Source organism: Pseudophryne corroboree (genome assembly GCF_028390025.1).
Source record: "Pseudophryne corroboree isolate aPseCor3 chromosome 3 unlocalized genomic scaffold, aPseCor3.hap2 SUPER_3_unloc_6, whole genome shotgun sequence".
Taxonomy (NCBI): domain Eukaryota; kingdom Metazoa; phylum Chordata; class Amphibia; order Anura; family Myobatrachidae; genus Pseudophryne; species Pseudophryne corroboree.
Window position 1 is genome coordinate 3,618,396 of NW_026967552.1, and position 16,691 is coordinate 3,635,086.

The 16,691-nt window shown below is 45.4% G+C and overlaps 1 protein-coding gene across 1 annotated transcript in view; it reads right to left on the reverse strand.

The window, feature by feature from the left end:
- The window catches only part of LOC134984490 (oocyte zinc finger protein XlCOF22-like), a 23,466-nt gene continuing 6,775 nt past the window's right edge, over nucleotides 1-16,691 (reverse strand). Inside the window, exon 3 of the mRNA XM_063950056.1 lies at nucleotides 1-2,825. Within this exon, the coding sequence (XP_063806126.1) occupies nucleotides 1,357-2,825 (1,469 nt within the window). The 3' untranslated portion in view covers nucleotides 1-1,356. The remainder of the gene's footprint in view (nucleotides 2,826-16,691) is intronic.

Genomic DNA, 16,691 nt, shown 5'->3' on the forward strand with positions numbered 1-16,691 from the left:
TTAGATGCAAACAAAAGCTTTTATTATGAAATACAGGGGAGTATCCGCACCATATAGATGTAACATACAACAAACCACCGCAGATGGAACCCGGGTGACTCTAATGCACATGATAATGTACAGGGTATATATGGACAGGATCTTGTATAAGAAAACACTCGACACTCCTGATCAAGATGAGTGTCTGCAACAAGTTAGGCAAACTAGAAGAAGTGAAAACACGTTCCAATGGCCGCCATATTGTCGTGCAGCAATACAGATTGTGGAAACTGGTATTAGACATTCACATTTACACAAAGCACAAGATACAAAATAAACAGCAGAAAAAAGACCTAAGCATTTGGGATGTATTATTTAGGAAGTAAATAGAGGTACATTAATGAAAAGCGTGAGTAACAGTCATCAGTCTGCTTGTGAAGGTCTCTAGAGTGGAGGCCTCTTGGACTGTGCAAGGCAGTGAGTTCCATGGTCAAAGCTAAACGTTCAACCCATAAATGAATGACAGGAGATTCTTGGTACTGCTGGTAACAGTCCATCTGTAGAAGCAAGCAAGCAGGGCAGTAAGGAGGCAGAAGCTGCTTCTAGTTCCTTGGACCATGTAATGTTGGGCTGGGAAGGTCAGTTAGCCAATTATGAAATAGATTTGTCATCTTACAGGCAGCCGGTGAAGGGAGTAGAGAATGGGTGTTATGTGGCAGGAACGGGCTGGTTACGTAACAGCCTGGCTGCTGCATTCTGTACTAGCTGCAAGCTCTGTAATTCTTTTGCTGGTAGACCCAGGTAGATGGCATTGCAGTAGTCTATGAACTTCTGAGGGAATCAAGTGCTTGATTCTGGCTATGGTCCACAGATGGAAGAATGAGGATTAGTATGTGGCAGATACCTGATGTCTGTGTCAGCCACATACCAGGACAACACAAAGATTCAGCACATGTTTAGTATTTTGCAATTCTGAACACCAAAGCATAAATCCAGATGGTTGGTAAAGCTGTAGTCTTGTCCTTTGTTCGGGAGCTTCTATTATGTTTCACAAAGACTGAGTCACAGCCAACTGGTATCATCCACCCCTGGCGCTCAGCTAGACAACCATTTAGGATTGATATTAGGTTCTCAGTACATGGAGCAAAAAGCAGGTCATCTGCATACCAGTGGTAGACCAGGCCATGATGTCTGATTATATCACCCAGTGGTAGCATGTATATTTTATAAAGCATAAGAGATCGGATTCACCCTTGAGGAACATTGGACGGCAGTGATAATTATACTCCAGAAGATGTAAATGGTTCCGTACTTGGGTAATGTCTAATATGTTCAACAAGAGCAGATTTATTTCTCTCACAGCATGAAAATGGCTTCTCATCTGTGAAATCGCTGATGTTTAACAAGAACTGATGTCGATGAAAAACATTTCCCACACTCAGAACAGGAAAATGGCTTCTCACCTGTGTGACTTCTCTGATGTATAACAAAATGTGATTTGTGTGCAAAACATTTCCCACACTCAGAACAGGAATACGGCTTCTCACCTGTGTGACTTCTCTGATGTGTAACAAGAGCTGATTTCCATGCAAAACATTTCCCACACTCAGAACAGGAATATGGCTTCTCACCTGTGTGACTTCTCTGATGTATAACAAGATCTGGTTTCGATGAATAACATTTCCCACACTCAGAACAGGAATACGGCATCTCACTGTGACTTCTCTGATGTATAACAAAATGTAATTTGTGTGCAAAACATTTCCCACACTCAGAACAGGAATACGGCTTCTCACCTGTGTGACTTCTCTGATGTATAACAAGAGCTGGTTTCCGTGCAAAACATTTCCTACACTCAGAACAGGAATATGGCTTCTCCCCTGTGTGACTTCTCTGATGACTAACAAGATGTGATTTCAATGAAAAACATTTCCCACACTCAGAACAGGAATATGGCTTCTCACCTGTGTGACTTCTCTGATGTGTAACAAGAGCTGATGTCTGTGCAAAACATTCCCCACACTCAGAACAGGAATACGGCTTCTCACCTGTGTGACTTCTCTGATGTGTAACAAGATCTGATTTATATGCGAAACATTTCCCACACTCAGAACAGGAATACGGCTTCTCACCTGTGTGACTTCTCTGATGTGTAACAAGAGCTGATGTCTGTGCAAAACATTTCCCACACTCAGAACAGGAATACGGCTTCTCACCTGTGTGACTTCTCTGATGTGTAATAAAAGCTGATTTATATGCGAAACATTTCCCACACTCAGAACAGGAATACGGCTTCTCACCTGTGTGACTTCTCTCATGTCTAACAAGATATGATTTATATGTAAAACATTTCCCACACTCAGAACAGGAATACGGCTTCTCACCTGTGTGACTTCTCTGATGTGTAACAAGATCTGATTTATATGCGAAACATTTCCCACACTCAGAACAGGAATACGGCTTCTCACCTGTGTGACTTCTCTCATGTCTAACAAGATATGATTTATATGTAAAACATTTCCCACACTCAGAACATGGAAATGGCCTCTCACCTGCCTTAGCTGGCTGATGAGTAATACGGTTTGTGTTCTGTGTAAAACATGGTGCATCTATAGAACAAGGAAACACTGAATCTACTCTCAGAGCTGTAACAGATGCACCAATATCAGAGTGATCAGGAGAACATTTCCCAGGATCAGAGGGATCAGCTGATAGAGCTGGATGTATAATTGGGGTAATGGGGTTATCTCCTGGAGAATCCTGTCTACTGTCATTATCTTTTATGTCACAATCCGGGGATAACATTAGATGTCCTTCTGAGATATTCCTGCTTGTGTGTCCATCTCCTGGAAATAAAATACATTAATATATAAAATGAGTAGACAAGACTCAGGGTGTTACAGGATACAATATATAATTCTATAACTGACATTTTTACCTGTAATCATTGCTTTTATGTTTATTAAAAAACAAAAAAAGCTAGACTGGAGCTTGATCAACACTGAATGCTCATGTGGGATTACTAGAGGGGACGTGGACGCTCCTGTGGGATCACTAGAGGTGACATGGACGCTCACGTGGAATTACTAGAGGTTACACGGACGCTCACGTGGGATTACTAGAGGTGACACGGGCGCTCACGTGGGATTACTAGAGGTGACACGGGCGCTCACGTGGGATTACTAGAGGAGACAGGGACGCTCACGTGGGATTACTAGAGGAGACAGGGACGCTCACGTGGGATTACTAGAGGTGACACGGACGCTCACGTGGGATCACTAGAGGTGACACGGACGCTCACGTGGGATTACTAGAGGTGACACGGGCGCTCACGTGGGATTACTAGAGGAGACAGGGACGCTCACGTGGGATTACTAGAGGAGACAGGGACGCTCACGTGGGATTACTAGAGGAGACATGGACGCTCACGTAGGATTACTAGAGGTGACACGGACGCTCATGTGGGATCACTAGAGGTGACACGGACGCTCATGTGGGATCACTAGAGGTGACACGGACGCTCATGTGGGATCACTAGAGGTGACATGGACGCTCATGTGGGGTTACTAGAGGTGACATGGACGCTCATGTGGGGTTACTAGAGTTGACATGGACGCTAACGTGGGATTACTAGAGGTGACATGGGCATTCATGTGGGATTACTAGAGGTGACATGGCCACTCGTGGGATTAGTAGAGGTGACATGGACGCTCATGTGGGATTACTAGGGGTGACATGGACGCTCATGTGGGATTAGTAGAGGTGACATGGACGCTCATGTGGATTACTAGAGGTGACACGGACGCACATGTGGGATTACTAGAGGTGACACGGACACTCATGTGGGATTACAAAAGGTGACATGGACGCTCACGTGGGATTACTGGAGGTGACATGGACGCTCATGTGGGATTACTATAGGTGACATGGACACTCATGTAGGATTACTAGAGGTGACATGGACGCTCATGTGGGATTACTAGAGGTGACATGGGCACTCATGTGGGATTACTAGAGGTGACATGGGCTTTGCAATAATAAAACAGCAAAGAAGAGAAAGTGCTGTCCTGTTTGCGCACTAATAAATAATATATAACCTTTATTAAGTACAGTAAAGTATGTAAGATAAATCAGTGATATATAAAACACAAAGGTAAATGTATAAAGGTGCATAAAGTAATCAAAAGACAATTGTATTTGTTGTTAAACATCGGCATGTATATTATATTGGGCGATAATTGATTCAGTGCTGGTAATCCTGTTCAGTAAGAATATATTAATATATTACACCCATACGAGGATGGGATAAATTACACATTTAATAATATTGTGGCAGAGTTTCCTCCAGCGGTAATCTCAATGTAACATCATACTGTATGTATAAACATTTTATGGGGGGGGATTCAGTTCATCGCAAAAACTCCCTAACCAATTAGCCGCAAAAAGTTATTGGTGCAGCCGCCCAAGAAGAGCCCACCTTCCTTGTGGAGTGGGCTTTCACTGATTTTGGATGCGGCAATCCAGTCGCAGAATAAGCCTGCTGAATCATGTTACAGATCCAGCGAGCAATAGTTTACTTTGAAGCAGGAGCACCCAGCTTGTTGGATGCATACAGGATAAACAGCGAGTCAATCTTTCTGACTCCAGCCGTTCTGGTTACATAAATCTTCAAAGCCCGGACTATGTCAAGTAACTTGGAATCCTCCAAGTCACGAGTAGCCGCAGGCACCACAATAGGTTGGTTCAAATGAAAAGATGACACCACCTTTGGCTGAAATTGCGGACGAGTCCGCAATTCTGCCCTGTCCATATGGAAAACCAGATAGGGGCTTTTACATGACAAAGCCGCCAATTCTGACACACGCCTAGCCGAAGCTAAGGCCAACAGCATGACCACTTTCCACATGAGATACCTTAGCTCCACGGTTTTAAGTGGCTCAAACCAGTGGGATTTCAGGAAACCCAACACCACGTTAAGATCCCAAGGTGCCACTGGTGGCACAAAAGGAGGCTGAATATGTAGCACTCCCTTAACAAACGTCTGAACCTCAGGCAGTGAAGCCAGTTCTTTTTGAAAGATAATGGATAGGGCCAAAATCTGGACCTTTATGGACCCAAATTTTTGGCCCATAGACACTCCTGACTGTAGGAAGTGCAGGAACCGGCCGAGCTGGAATTCCTCTGTAGGGGCCTTCCTGGCCTCACACCAAGTAACATATTTTCGCCATATACGGTGATAATGCTTTGCTGTCACGTCCTTCCTAGCCTTTATCAGCGTAGGAATAACTTCTCCAGAATGCCTTTTTCCGCTAGGATCCGGTGTTCAACCGCCATGCCGTCAAACGCAGCTGCGGTAAGTCTTGGAACAGACAGGGCCCCTGTTGCAACAGGTCCTGTCTGAGAGGCAGAGGCCATGGGTCCTCTGTGAGCATTTCTTGCAGTTCCGGGTACCAAGTCCTTCTTGGTCAATCCGGAACAATGAGTATTGTTCTCACTCCTCTTTCTTACAATTCTCAGCACCTTTGGTATGAGAGGAAGAGGAGGAAACGCATAGACCGACTGGAACACCCATGGTGTTACTAGTGCGTCCACAGCTATCGCCTGAGGGTCCCTTGACCTGGCGCAATACCCTTTTAGCTTTTTGTTGAGGCGGGACGCCATCATGTCCACCTGTGGCAGTTCCCATCGATTTACAATCTGCGTGAAGACTTCTTGATGAAGTCCCCACTCTCCCGGGTGGAGGTCGTGTCTGCTGAGGAAGTCTGCTTCCCAGTTGTCCACTCCCGGAATGAACACTGCTGACAGTGCTTGCACGTGATTCTCCGCCTAACGAAGAATCCTGGTGGCTTCCGCCATTGCACCCTGCTTCTTGTGCTGCCCTGGCGGTTAACATGGGCCACTGCGGTGATGTTGTCTGACTGAATCAGCACTGGTTGGTTTCAAAGCAGAGGCTCCGCTTGACTCAGGGCGTTGTATATGGCCCTTAGTTCCAGGATATTGATGTGCAGACAAGACTCCCGACTTGACCACAGCCCTTGGAAGTTTCTTCCCAGAGTGACTGCCCCCCATCCTCGGAGGCTTGCATCCGTGGTCACCAGGCCCCAGTCCTGTATGCCGAACCTGCGGCCTTCGAGGAGGTGAGCACTTTGCAGCCACCACAGAAGAGACACCCTGGCCCTGGGGGACAGGGTGATCAGCCGATGCATCTGAAGATGCGATCCAGACCACTTTTCCAACAGATCCCACTGAAAGATCCTCGCATGGAACCTGCCGAAGGGAATGGCTTCGTATGACGCCACCATCTTTCCCAGGACTCGCGTGCAGTTATGCACCGATACCTGTTTCGGTTTTAGGAGGTCTCTGACCAGAGTCACGAGCTCCTGAGCCTTCTCCGCCGGGAGAAACACCTTCTTCTGGTCTGTGTCCAGAATCATGCCCATGAAGGGCAGACGCGTCGTAGGGATCAGCTGCGACTTTGGAATATTCAGGATCCACCCGTGTTGTTGCAACACTTCCTGAGAGTGTGCTAGGCCGATCAGCAACTGCTCCCTGGACCTCGCCTTTATGAGGAGATTGTCCAAGTATGGGATAATTGTAACTCCTTGCTTTCGAAGGAGTACCATCATCTCCGCCATTACCTTGGTAAATATTCTCGGTGCTGTGGACAGGCCAAACGACAACGTCTGGAATTGGTAATGACAGTCCTGTACCACAAACTGAGGTACTCCTGATGAGGTGGATAAATGGGGACATGCAAGTAAGCATCCTTGATGTCCAGCGACACCATAAAATCCCCCTCTTCCAGGCTTGCAATGACCGCTCTGTGCGATTCCATTTTGAACTTGAATTTCTTCAGATAAATGGTCAGGGATTTTAAATTCAAATGGGAAAAAGGAGTGAGAATTTGGCTGTGTTTGTCTCTGTGCTTTCACTTGTGCTGTCTTAGAGTGTGAAGAGAAACTAGGAGGAGGAGTGGCTGAATCTAGGTGTGAAGTGATTAGGAGGAGGGGCTGAATAGAACAGCTACCTGAGGAGAAACTATATAAACAGTGACCAGACTCTGTGAGCTGTGCTCTTGTGAGAGGCGTGCATTATAAAGTGAGGCTTGGCTTATTAAGTGAGTTTGTAACAGCAGCAGGTGAGTTAGAATACAGCAACAGGTGAGTTTTAAAATACACCAAGTAACACAAAAATTTGCAATACCATTCACATCTGATACAATGTTTGGCCTTGTGCAGTGCAATGGATGTAAAGCATTTGTTTGGAAAGAGGCAGCGTGGAGACTCAGCTGCTGTCCAATCTGTGAGCAATTTTCTCTGCTGAAGGAGGAGATAGCAAAACTGCATGCTGAGATTTGGAAGATGTCTGTGTCTTTGAAGCCTCCACTGCCTCAGAGAGCCACCAGAAGACATTCTGCCTGGACTACTGTGGGCTCTCAAGGGCAGAGGTTTCCAGAGGGACACAGACACCTCCCGCAAGCGGTGACACTGCAAAACTCGTATGCTACTCTTGCAGGGCTGGAAGATACAACTAATAGAGGCACTACAGAACAGGAGGATATGGGGACATCTACCAACCATAGGAACAGGAAATGGAACAGGAAAATTGAATCTCCAAAAAGGACTGCACTTCTTTTGGGAGATTCCATTATTAGAGGAATACATCTGGGAAATGCAAATGAAGTAGAGAAACAAGTAAGGTGCTTACCTGGAGCCACAGCTCCAAGGGATAAAGAGCGCATGCTAAGAATTGTGAAGGCAGCAAGAAAAGATGGGGAGGTGGATGTCATTGTCCACCTAGGGACAAATGACCTGGCAAATGCAGAACTCATTGCTGTAAAAGATGAATTTAGGAAGTTAGGGACTGCTCTGAAGCAGGTGGCAACCACTGTATCTTTTTCAGAAGTATTGCCAGTACACAGAGGGGAAGACAGAACTCATTGCATCAGAAACTTCAATGTTTGGCTAAGGACATGGTGCAATGAGGAGAGATTTGGATTTATAGGCCATAGTCACACCATCTGGCAAGATAGGAGCTTATACAAAAGTGACGGCCTGCACCCATCTTCAACGGGAACGAAAATACTAACTGAACAGTTTGGATGCTTCATCAAGAGCTATTTAAACTAACAAAGGGGGGCAGTGAACCAAATAGGAATAAAGAAATCTGCTCCCCCAACACAGAGGTATTGTTTCTGCAGGCAAAGGGAATAGGAAGCATATCCACAGCAACAGAAGATAATTCAGATCAAAACCAAATAAAAATAGGCAGAGAGAAGAACATAGCTAGGAACAGAAAAAGCACAAACAAAACTCTAAAAGCTATGTGTGCAAATGCTAGGAGCTTAGGATATAAAATCCCAGAACTAACTGCAATAATGACAAGGGATGATCTAGACATTGTGGCAATTACAGAGTCATGGTACAATGAAAATCATGACTGGGACATAGCTATACCGGGATATACTTTGTTTAGGAAGGACAGAATTGGAAAAATCGGGGGAGGGGTAGCAATGTATGTAAAAAATGCCATAAATACTACATTAATACAAAGTATTGAAGAAAAAACTGAGGCCCTTTGGGTGACCATAGAAACAGGGGAAAAGTTGATTATTCGTATTGGCGTGATATACAGGCCACCAGGTCAGGAAGAGGAACTTGACAAGAACCTATTGCAGGACATAACTAAAATGGCATTAAAAGGAGAGGTAATAATCATGGGAGACTTTAATCTTCCTGATGTAAACTGGGAGGTGTCTGTTGCTAGTTCCACTAGAAGTAGGAACATTTTAAATTCCCTTCAGGGAGCATCCCTCCACCAATTGGTGAGGGAGCCCACTCGGAAAGACGCAATATTAGACTTAATACTTACAAATGGAGACAGATTATCAGACGTAAAAGTGGGTGAAAACCTCGGATCCAGTGATCATCAAGCAGTATGGTTCAGCATTAAGACAGAGACTGACTCGTCCCATACAAAAACAAAGGTGTTGGATTTTAGGAAGGCTGATTTTGTAGGGATGGGAAAATGTGTAAGCGATTCTTTGGCAGAGTGGAGGAACTTGGAAACAGTGCAGGAGAGGTGGAAAACATTCAAATGTGCAATATTGAAGGCAACAGACCTTTGTATCAAAACTGTTAGGAAAAACACAAGGAAAAGGAAGCCAGTGTGGTTTGCAAAAGAAGTAGCAAATATTGTGAGAGCAAAAAAGAGCAGACACAAAATAATGAAGACAAAAAGATATATCTTGTTAGACAGAAGGAGACAAAGAAGGTAATCCGATGTGCAAAGGCACAAGCTGAGGAGAAAATGGCCCAGTCAGTGGGTAAAGGAGGCAAAACTTTTTTTAGGTATATAAGCGAAAAAAGAAAAACAAAAGGCGGAATTATAAAACTAAAGACGGACACTGGGAATCTTGTTGAGGGAGACAATTTAATAGCAGATCATCTTAATGATTATTTTTGCTCAGTATTTACTACTGAAAGAGAGGGGAAGGGGCCACAGTTAAGTTGCAGGGATATTCAGGAAAATGAAACAAGTACATTTACAGAGGAGAAGGTCCTAACAGAACTCTCAAAGCTGAAAGTGGACAAATCTATGGGGCCAGATGGGATACATCCAAGGATACTAAAAGAACTTAAAGAGGTGCTGGTAGCACCATTGACAGAATTATTCAACCAGTCATTAGCTACAGGAGAAATTCCAGGGGACTGGAAAAGAGCAAACGTAGTCCCACTGCACAAAAGTGGAAGCAAGGAAGAGGCAAACAACTACAGACCAGTGAGTCTTACATCAGTAGTAGGGAAATTGATGGAAACACTCTTAAAAGAAAGAGTTGTAGATCATCTCAAATCCGGCAATTTACTGGATCCCAAACAGCATGGATTCACTGGGGGAAGATCATGTCAAACAAATCTTATTGACTTTTTTGATTGTGTGACTAAAGTGATGGATAAAGGTGGAGCCATGGATATAGCTTATCTTGACTTTAGTAAGGCTTTTGACACAGTTCCACATCGCAGACTGCTAAATAAACTTGAAAGTTTGGGATTGGATATTAGGATTATTGAATGGATAAGATCTTGGTTGAAGGATAGAAAACAGAGAGTTGTGGTAAATGGAGTGCATTCACAGGAGGGAAATGTTACCAGTGGAGTACCCCAGGGATCTGTACTTGGACCAGTGCTTTTCAATATCTTTATTGGTGACATTGCAAATGGGATTAAAGGGAAAGTATGCCTTTTTGCAGATGACACAAAGGTATGCAACAGGGTAGACACACCAGGTGGGGTAAAACAAATGATTGAGGATCTAGGTAGACTAGAGGAATGGTCAAGAGTCTGGCAATTACAGTTTAATGCCAAAAAATGCAAAATCATGCACTTGGGTCTCAAAAATCCTAAAGCTAAATACAGTATTAATGGCACTATACTGGAAACTACTGAGGAGGAAAGGGATCTAGGAGTCACTATTTCAGATGACTTAAAGGCAGGTAAGCAATGTAACAAGGCAATGAGGAAGGCTAGTCAGATGCTTGGCTGCATTGGGAGAGGAATCAGCAGCAGAAAGAAAGAAGTAATAATGCCACTGTATAGGTCATTGGTACGGCCTCATCTAGAATACTGTATTCAGTTCTGGAGGCCATATCTTCAAAAGGATATTAATACATTAGAAACTGTACAAAGGAGGGCAACTAAAATGGTGCATGGCCTACATCACAAAACATACCCAGAAAGACTAAGAAATCTCAATATGTATAGTTTGGAGCAGAGAAGAGAAAGGGGGGACATGATAAAAACTTTCAAATATATGAAGGGTTTTAACAAAGTCCAGGAGGGAAACATTCTCCAAATGAAGAGAAGCAATAGGACACGAGGACATGCACTGAGACTGGAGGGGGGGAGGTTCAGGGGAAATTTGCGGAAAAATTATTTCACAGAAAGGGTAGTGGACAAGTGGAATAGCCTCCCATCAGAGGTGGTAGAGGCTAAGACAGTAGAGCAATTTAAACATGCATGGGATAGACATAAGGATATCCTTACAAAGAAATAAGGATCAAATAAGGTTAGTGATAAAAAAAAATAATATATAAAAAAAAAAAAAGGGGCAGACTAGATGGGCCAAGTGGTTCTTATCTGCCGACAAATTCTATGTTTCTATGTTTCTATGGGTCTGACCGGACCGTCCGGTTTCGACACCACAAACATTGTGGAATAGTAGCCCCATCCCTTTTGAAGAAGGGGAACCTTCACCACCACCTGCTGGAGATATAACTTGTGAATTGCCGCCAACACTACCTCCCTTTCCATGGGAGAAGCCGGCAGGGACGATTTTAGGCAACGGTGAGGGGGCGTCACTTCGAATTCCAGCTTGTATCCCTGAGACACAATTTGTATAGCCCAAGGATCCACCCGTGAGCGAACCCACTGGTGGCTGAAATTTAGGAGACGTGCCCCCACCGCTCCTGACAGCGTCACGCGGTGGATTTAGTGGAGGCTTTTTTTGAATGAAAGAACTGCATTTGGTAATACGGTGCTTTGGCTGTGAGGGAACATATGGCAAAAAATTCGACTTCCCAGCCGTTGCTGTGGAAACCAGGTCCGAGAGACCGTTCCCAAACAATTCCTCACCCCTGTAAGGTAAAACCTCCATGTGTTTTTTAGAGTCGGCATCACCAGTCCACTGCCGAGTCCACAGGACCCTTCTGGCAGAAATCGACATTGCGTTTACTCTAGAGCCCAGTAGGCAAATTTCCCTCTGGGCATCCCTCATATATAAGACAGTGTCTTTGATATGTCCCAGGGTCAGTAAAATAGTCTCCCTGTCCAGGGTATCTATCCCCTCAGACAGAGTATCTGTCCATGCTGCTACAGCACTACACATCCAGGCCGAAGCAGTTGCTGGCCTCAGTAGAGTACCAGAATGTGTATAAACAGACTTCAGGATACCTTCCTGCTTTCTATCCGCAGGATCCTTTAGGGCGGCCTGTGACGGCAGGGCCACCTTCTTAGATAAGCGTGTCAACGCCTTATCTACCCTAGGGGAGGATTCCCAGCGTAACCTGTCGGTTGGCGGGAAAGGGTACGCCATAAGCAATCTTTTGGAAATTACTACTTTCCTATCAGGGGAATACCACGCTTTTTCACATAATTCATTTAATTCATGTGAAGGGGGAAAAGTCACTTCTTGCTTTTTCTCCCCATACATATAAACCCTCTTGTCAGGGACAGGGTTTTCCTCTGATATGTGCAACACATCCTTCATTGCTATAATCATGTAGCGGATGGCTTTAGTCAATTTAGGCTGCAACTTAGCATCATCGTCATCGACACTGGAGTCAGAATCCGTGTCGATATCTGTGTCAACAATCTGGGATAGTGGGCGTTTTTGAGACCCTGACGGTCTCTGCGCTGTAGGATCAGGCATGGGCTGAGACCCTGACTGTCCCAAGGCTTCAGCTTTATACAACCTCTTATGCAAGGAGCTTACGTTATCATTTAACACCTTCCACATATCCATCCAATCAGGTGTCGGCGCCGTCGGCGGCGACCCCACATATCATCACTTGTTCAGCCTCCACGTATCCTTCCTCGTCAAACATGTCGACACAAACGTACCGACACACTGCACACAACCAGGGAATGCTCACTTTAGGACAGGACCCCCACAAAGGCCTTTTGGGGACACAGAGAGTATGCCAGCACACACCCCAGCGCTATATAACCCCAGGGATTACACAGTAATTTAGTGTTTACCCAGTAGCTGCTGTTTATGACAATTTGCGCCTAAATTTATGTGCCCCCCCCTCTCTTTTTACGCTTTTTCTACCTGGATACTGCAGGGGAGAGCCTGGGGAGCTTCCTCTCAGCGGAGCTGTGGAGAGAAAATGGCGCTGGTGAGTGCTGAGGAAGAAGGCCCCGCCCCCTCAGCAACGGGCTTCTGTCCCGGGTCTGTGTAAATAAAATGGCGGGGGCTCGTACATATATACAGTGCCCGGCTGTATATATGTGTCTTTTTGCCAAGAGGTATCCTAATTGCTGCCCAGGGCCCCCCCCCCCCTGCGCCCTGCACCCTACAGTGACCAGAGTGTGTGGGTAGTGTGGGCGCTACCTCATGTGAAGACAGGAGTCTTCTGCCACCGATTTCGATGTCTTCTTGCGTCTGCCGGCTTCTGACTTTGCGAGGGGGACGGCGGCGCGGCTCCGGGAACGTACGACCAACGTACCTGTGTTCGATCCCTCTGGAGCTAATGGTGTCCAGTAGCCTAAGAAGCGCAACCTAGCTTCAGTGAGTAGGTTTGCTTCTCTTCCCTCAGTCCCTCGTAGCAGAGAGTCTGTTGTCAGCAGAAGCTCTCTGAAAATAAAAAACCTAACTAAAATACTTTCTTATTAGCAAGCTCAGGAGAGCTCACTAAAATGCACCCATCTCTGGCCGGGCACAGATTCTAAATGAGGTCTGGAGGAGGGGCATAGAGGGAGGAGCCAGTGCACACCAGTAGTACTAATTCTTTCTTAGAGTGCCCAGTCTCCTGCGGAGCCCATCTCTTCCCCATGGTCTTTACGGAGTCCCCAGCATCCACTAGGACGTTAGAGAAAATTTGATTTACCTGCGGTAGCTGTGGAAACCAGGTCCGTCAGCCCATCCCCAAACAATACGTCTCCCTTATAGGGTAGGACTTCCATATGTTTTTTGGAATCCGCATCACCCGTCCATTGGCGAGTCCATAAGAATCGTCTCGCCGAGATAGACATGGCATTGGCCCTAGAAGCCAGCAATCCAATATCCCTTTGAGCAGCTCTCATAAATAAGACTGCACCTTTAATATGGGCTAGAATTAACAATACAGTATCTCTATCCATGGTATCAAATTCAGCCGTCAGATCATCTGTCCATGCTGAAATTGCGCTACATACCCATGCCGACGCAATAGTCGGTCTTAGCACAGCTCCAGTATGCGAATAAATAGACTTTAAAGTAGTCTCCTGCCTGCGATCCGCAGGATCCTTGAGGGCCGCTGTGTCTGGAGACGGTAGCGCCACTTTCTTGGACAGGCGCGTTAAGGCCTTGTCCACAGTGGGAGGTGATTCCCAACGTACCCTGTCCTGTTTAGGGAAGGGGTATGCCATATAAATAATTTTTGGGATCTGCGGTCTCTTCTCCGGAACTCCCAAGCTTTTCCAAAGAACTTATTTAGTTAATGAGATGTGGGAAAATAAATAATCTGTTTCTTACCCTTAAACATGTGTACCCTTGTGTCGGGGACCGAGGGTTCATCCTCAATATGCAACACATCCCTTATTGCCACAATCATACACTGAATGCTTTTTGTCACCTTAGGTTGCAATTTCACTTCATCATAGTCGACACTGGAATCAAAGTCCGTGTCGGTAGTAATGTCCACAATTTGTGCTAAGGGACGTTTTTGAGACCCCGACGGGCCCTGTGAGTCGGTCCAATCCGAGGATTGACCTCTTGATGCCTCCCTGGATTCAGCCTTATCAAGCCTCTTATGTAAAGATGCCACACTTGCATTCAACATATGCCACATGTCCATCCATTCCTGAGTCGGCACTACCGACGGGGACACACCACTCATTTGCTCCACCTCCTCCTTGGAGAATCATTCCGCCTCAGACATGTCGACACGCACGTACCGACACCCCACACACACAGGGATAAACCTATAAGGGGACAAAACCCCAACCAGGTCCTTAGGAGAGACAGAGAGAGAGTATGCCAGCACACACCCAGCGCCTAAATAACACCGGAAAAAATAAATGACCAGATAGCGCATATATATATATATATATACACCAAACAAAAAACCCAGCACTCTCCTAAGCAGCTTCATTCACCTTAGGAGAGTGCTGGGTTTTTTGTTTGGTATATTTGAGTTTGGTGGTCACAGCCCACCGCACCCCAACCCCTGGGAATGGCGAGTGCAGTGGTTCCTCGTGTTTGTTTGTGTATATATATATATATATATATATATATATATATATATATATCTCTATCTATCTATCCAATTCCCACTCACTGCGTTACCAATGTGCCCCCCTCCTCTTTTTCCAGCCTGTGAAAGTGTTCAGCAGGGAGAGAGACCGGGGAGCCAGCGTCCTCATGCAGCTTCTGTGGAGAAAATGGCGCTGGTTAGTGGTGAGGATCAAGCTCCGCCCACCCGACGGCGGGCTTCGGTCCCAGTGCAATTGTAATAAAATGGCGGGGGATCTGTGATTTACTGCCTCCGCAGCCTAATCCTACTCTTTGTGCATCAAACTTTGAGGATTATTGCTGCCCAGGGCGCCCCCCCGCCCCCCCTCCCCCCTGCACCCATCAGTGCTGCCTCTGTGTGTTGTGTCTGGGAGCAATGGCCTTACCTCAAGAAGATCTGAAGTCTTCTGCCACCTGAGATGTCTTCTATCTTCTCATACTCGCCCGGCTTCCATCTTCCAGCATCTGTGAGGAGGACGGCTGCGCGGCTTCGGGACGAACCCCAGGGCAAGACCTGTGTTCCGACTCCATCTGGACCTAATGGTGTCCAGTAGCCTAAGAAGCAGAGCCTGTCAGTTAAGTAGGTCTGCTTCTCTCCCCTCAGTCCCACGATGCAGGGAGCCTGTTGCCAGCAGTGCTCCCTGAAAATAAAAAACCTAACAAAATTATTTTTTCTACAGAAAACTCAGGAGAGCTCTCTGCAGTGCACCCATTCTCCTCTGGGCACAGAATCTAACTGGGGTCTGGAGGAGGGGTATAGAGGGAGGAGCCAGTGCCCACCCATAGGAAAAGTTCTTTTTAGGTGCCCATGTCTCCTGCGGAGCCCGTCTATAACCCATGGTCCTTACGGAGTCCCCAGCATCTTCTAGGATGTAAGAGAAAAAGGCTTTGTAGATGTTTACTACTGTATTGTCTTACTGACCTATAGTTTCCTACTGTATTGTCTTACTGACCTATAGTTTCCTACTGTATTGTCTTACTGACCTATAGTTTCTTACTGTATTGTTTTACTGACCTAGTTTCCCACTGTATTGTCTTACTGACCTACAGTTTCCTTTTGTATTGTCTTACTGGCCTATAGTTTCCTACTGTATTGTCTTCCTGACCTATAGTTTCCTACTGTATTGTCTTACTGACCTATAGTTTCTTCTGTATTGTCTTACTGACCTATAGTTGCTTCTGTATTGTCTTACTGACCTATAGTTTCCTACTGTATTGTCTTACTGACCTATAGTTTCCTTCTGTATTGTCTTACTGACCTATAGTTGCTTCTGTATTGTCTTACTGACCTATAGTTTCCTACTGTATTGTCTTACTGACCTATAGTTTCCTTCTGCATTGTTTTACTGACCTAGTTTCCTTCTCTATTCTTACTGACCTATAGTTTCTTCTGTATTGTCTTACTCATCTAGTTGCCTTCTACATTGTCTTACTGACCTATAGTTTCCTGTCTTACTGACCTATAGTTTCCTACTGTATTGTCTTACTGACCTAAAGTTTCTTCTGTATTGTCTTACTGACCTATAGTTTCCTACTGTATTGTCTTACTGACCTATTGTTTCTTCTGTATTGTCTTACTGACCTATAGTTTCTTACTGTATTGTCTTAGGGCCCTACACACTAAAAGATTATCTGTCCAATCTGGCAATGTCTGGGAGCAAATGGCAATTTACTATTTGCTCTCAAAGATTGGAAAACAGACAAAAATGGACTTTCAGACA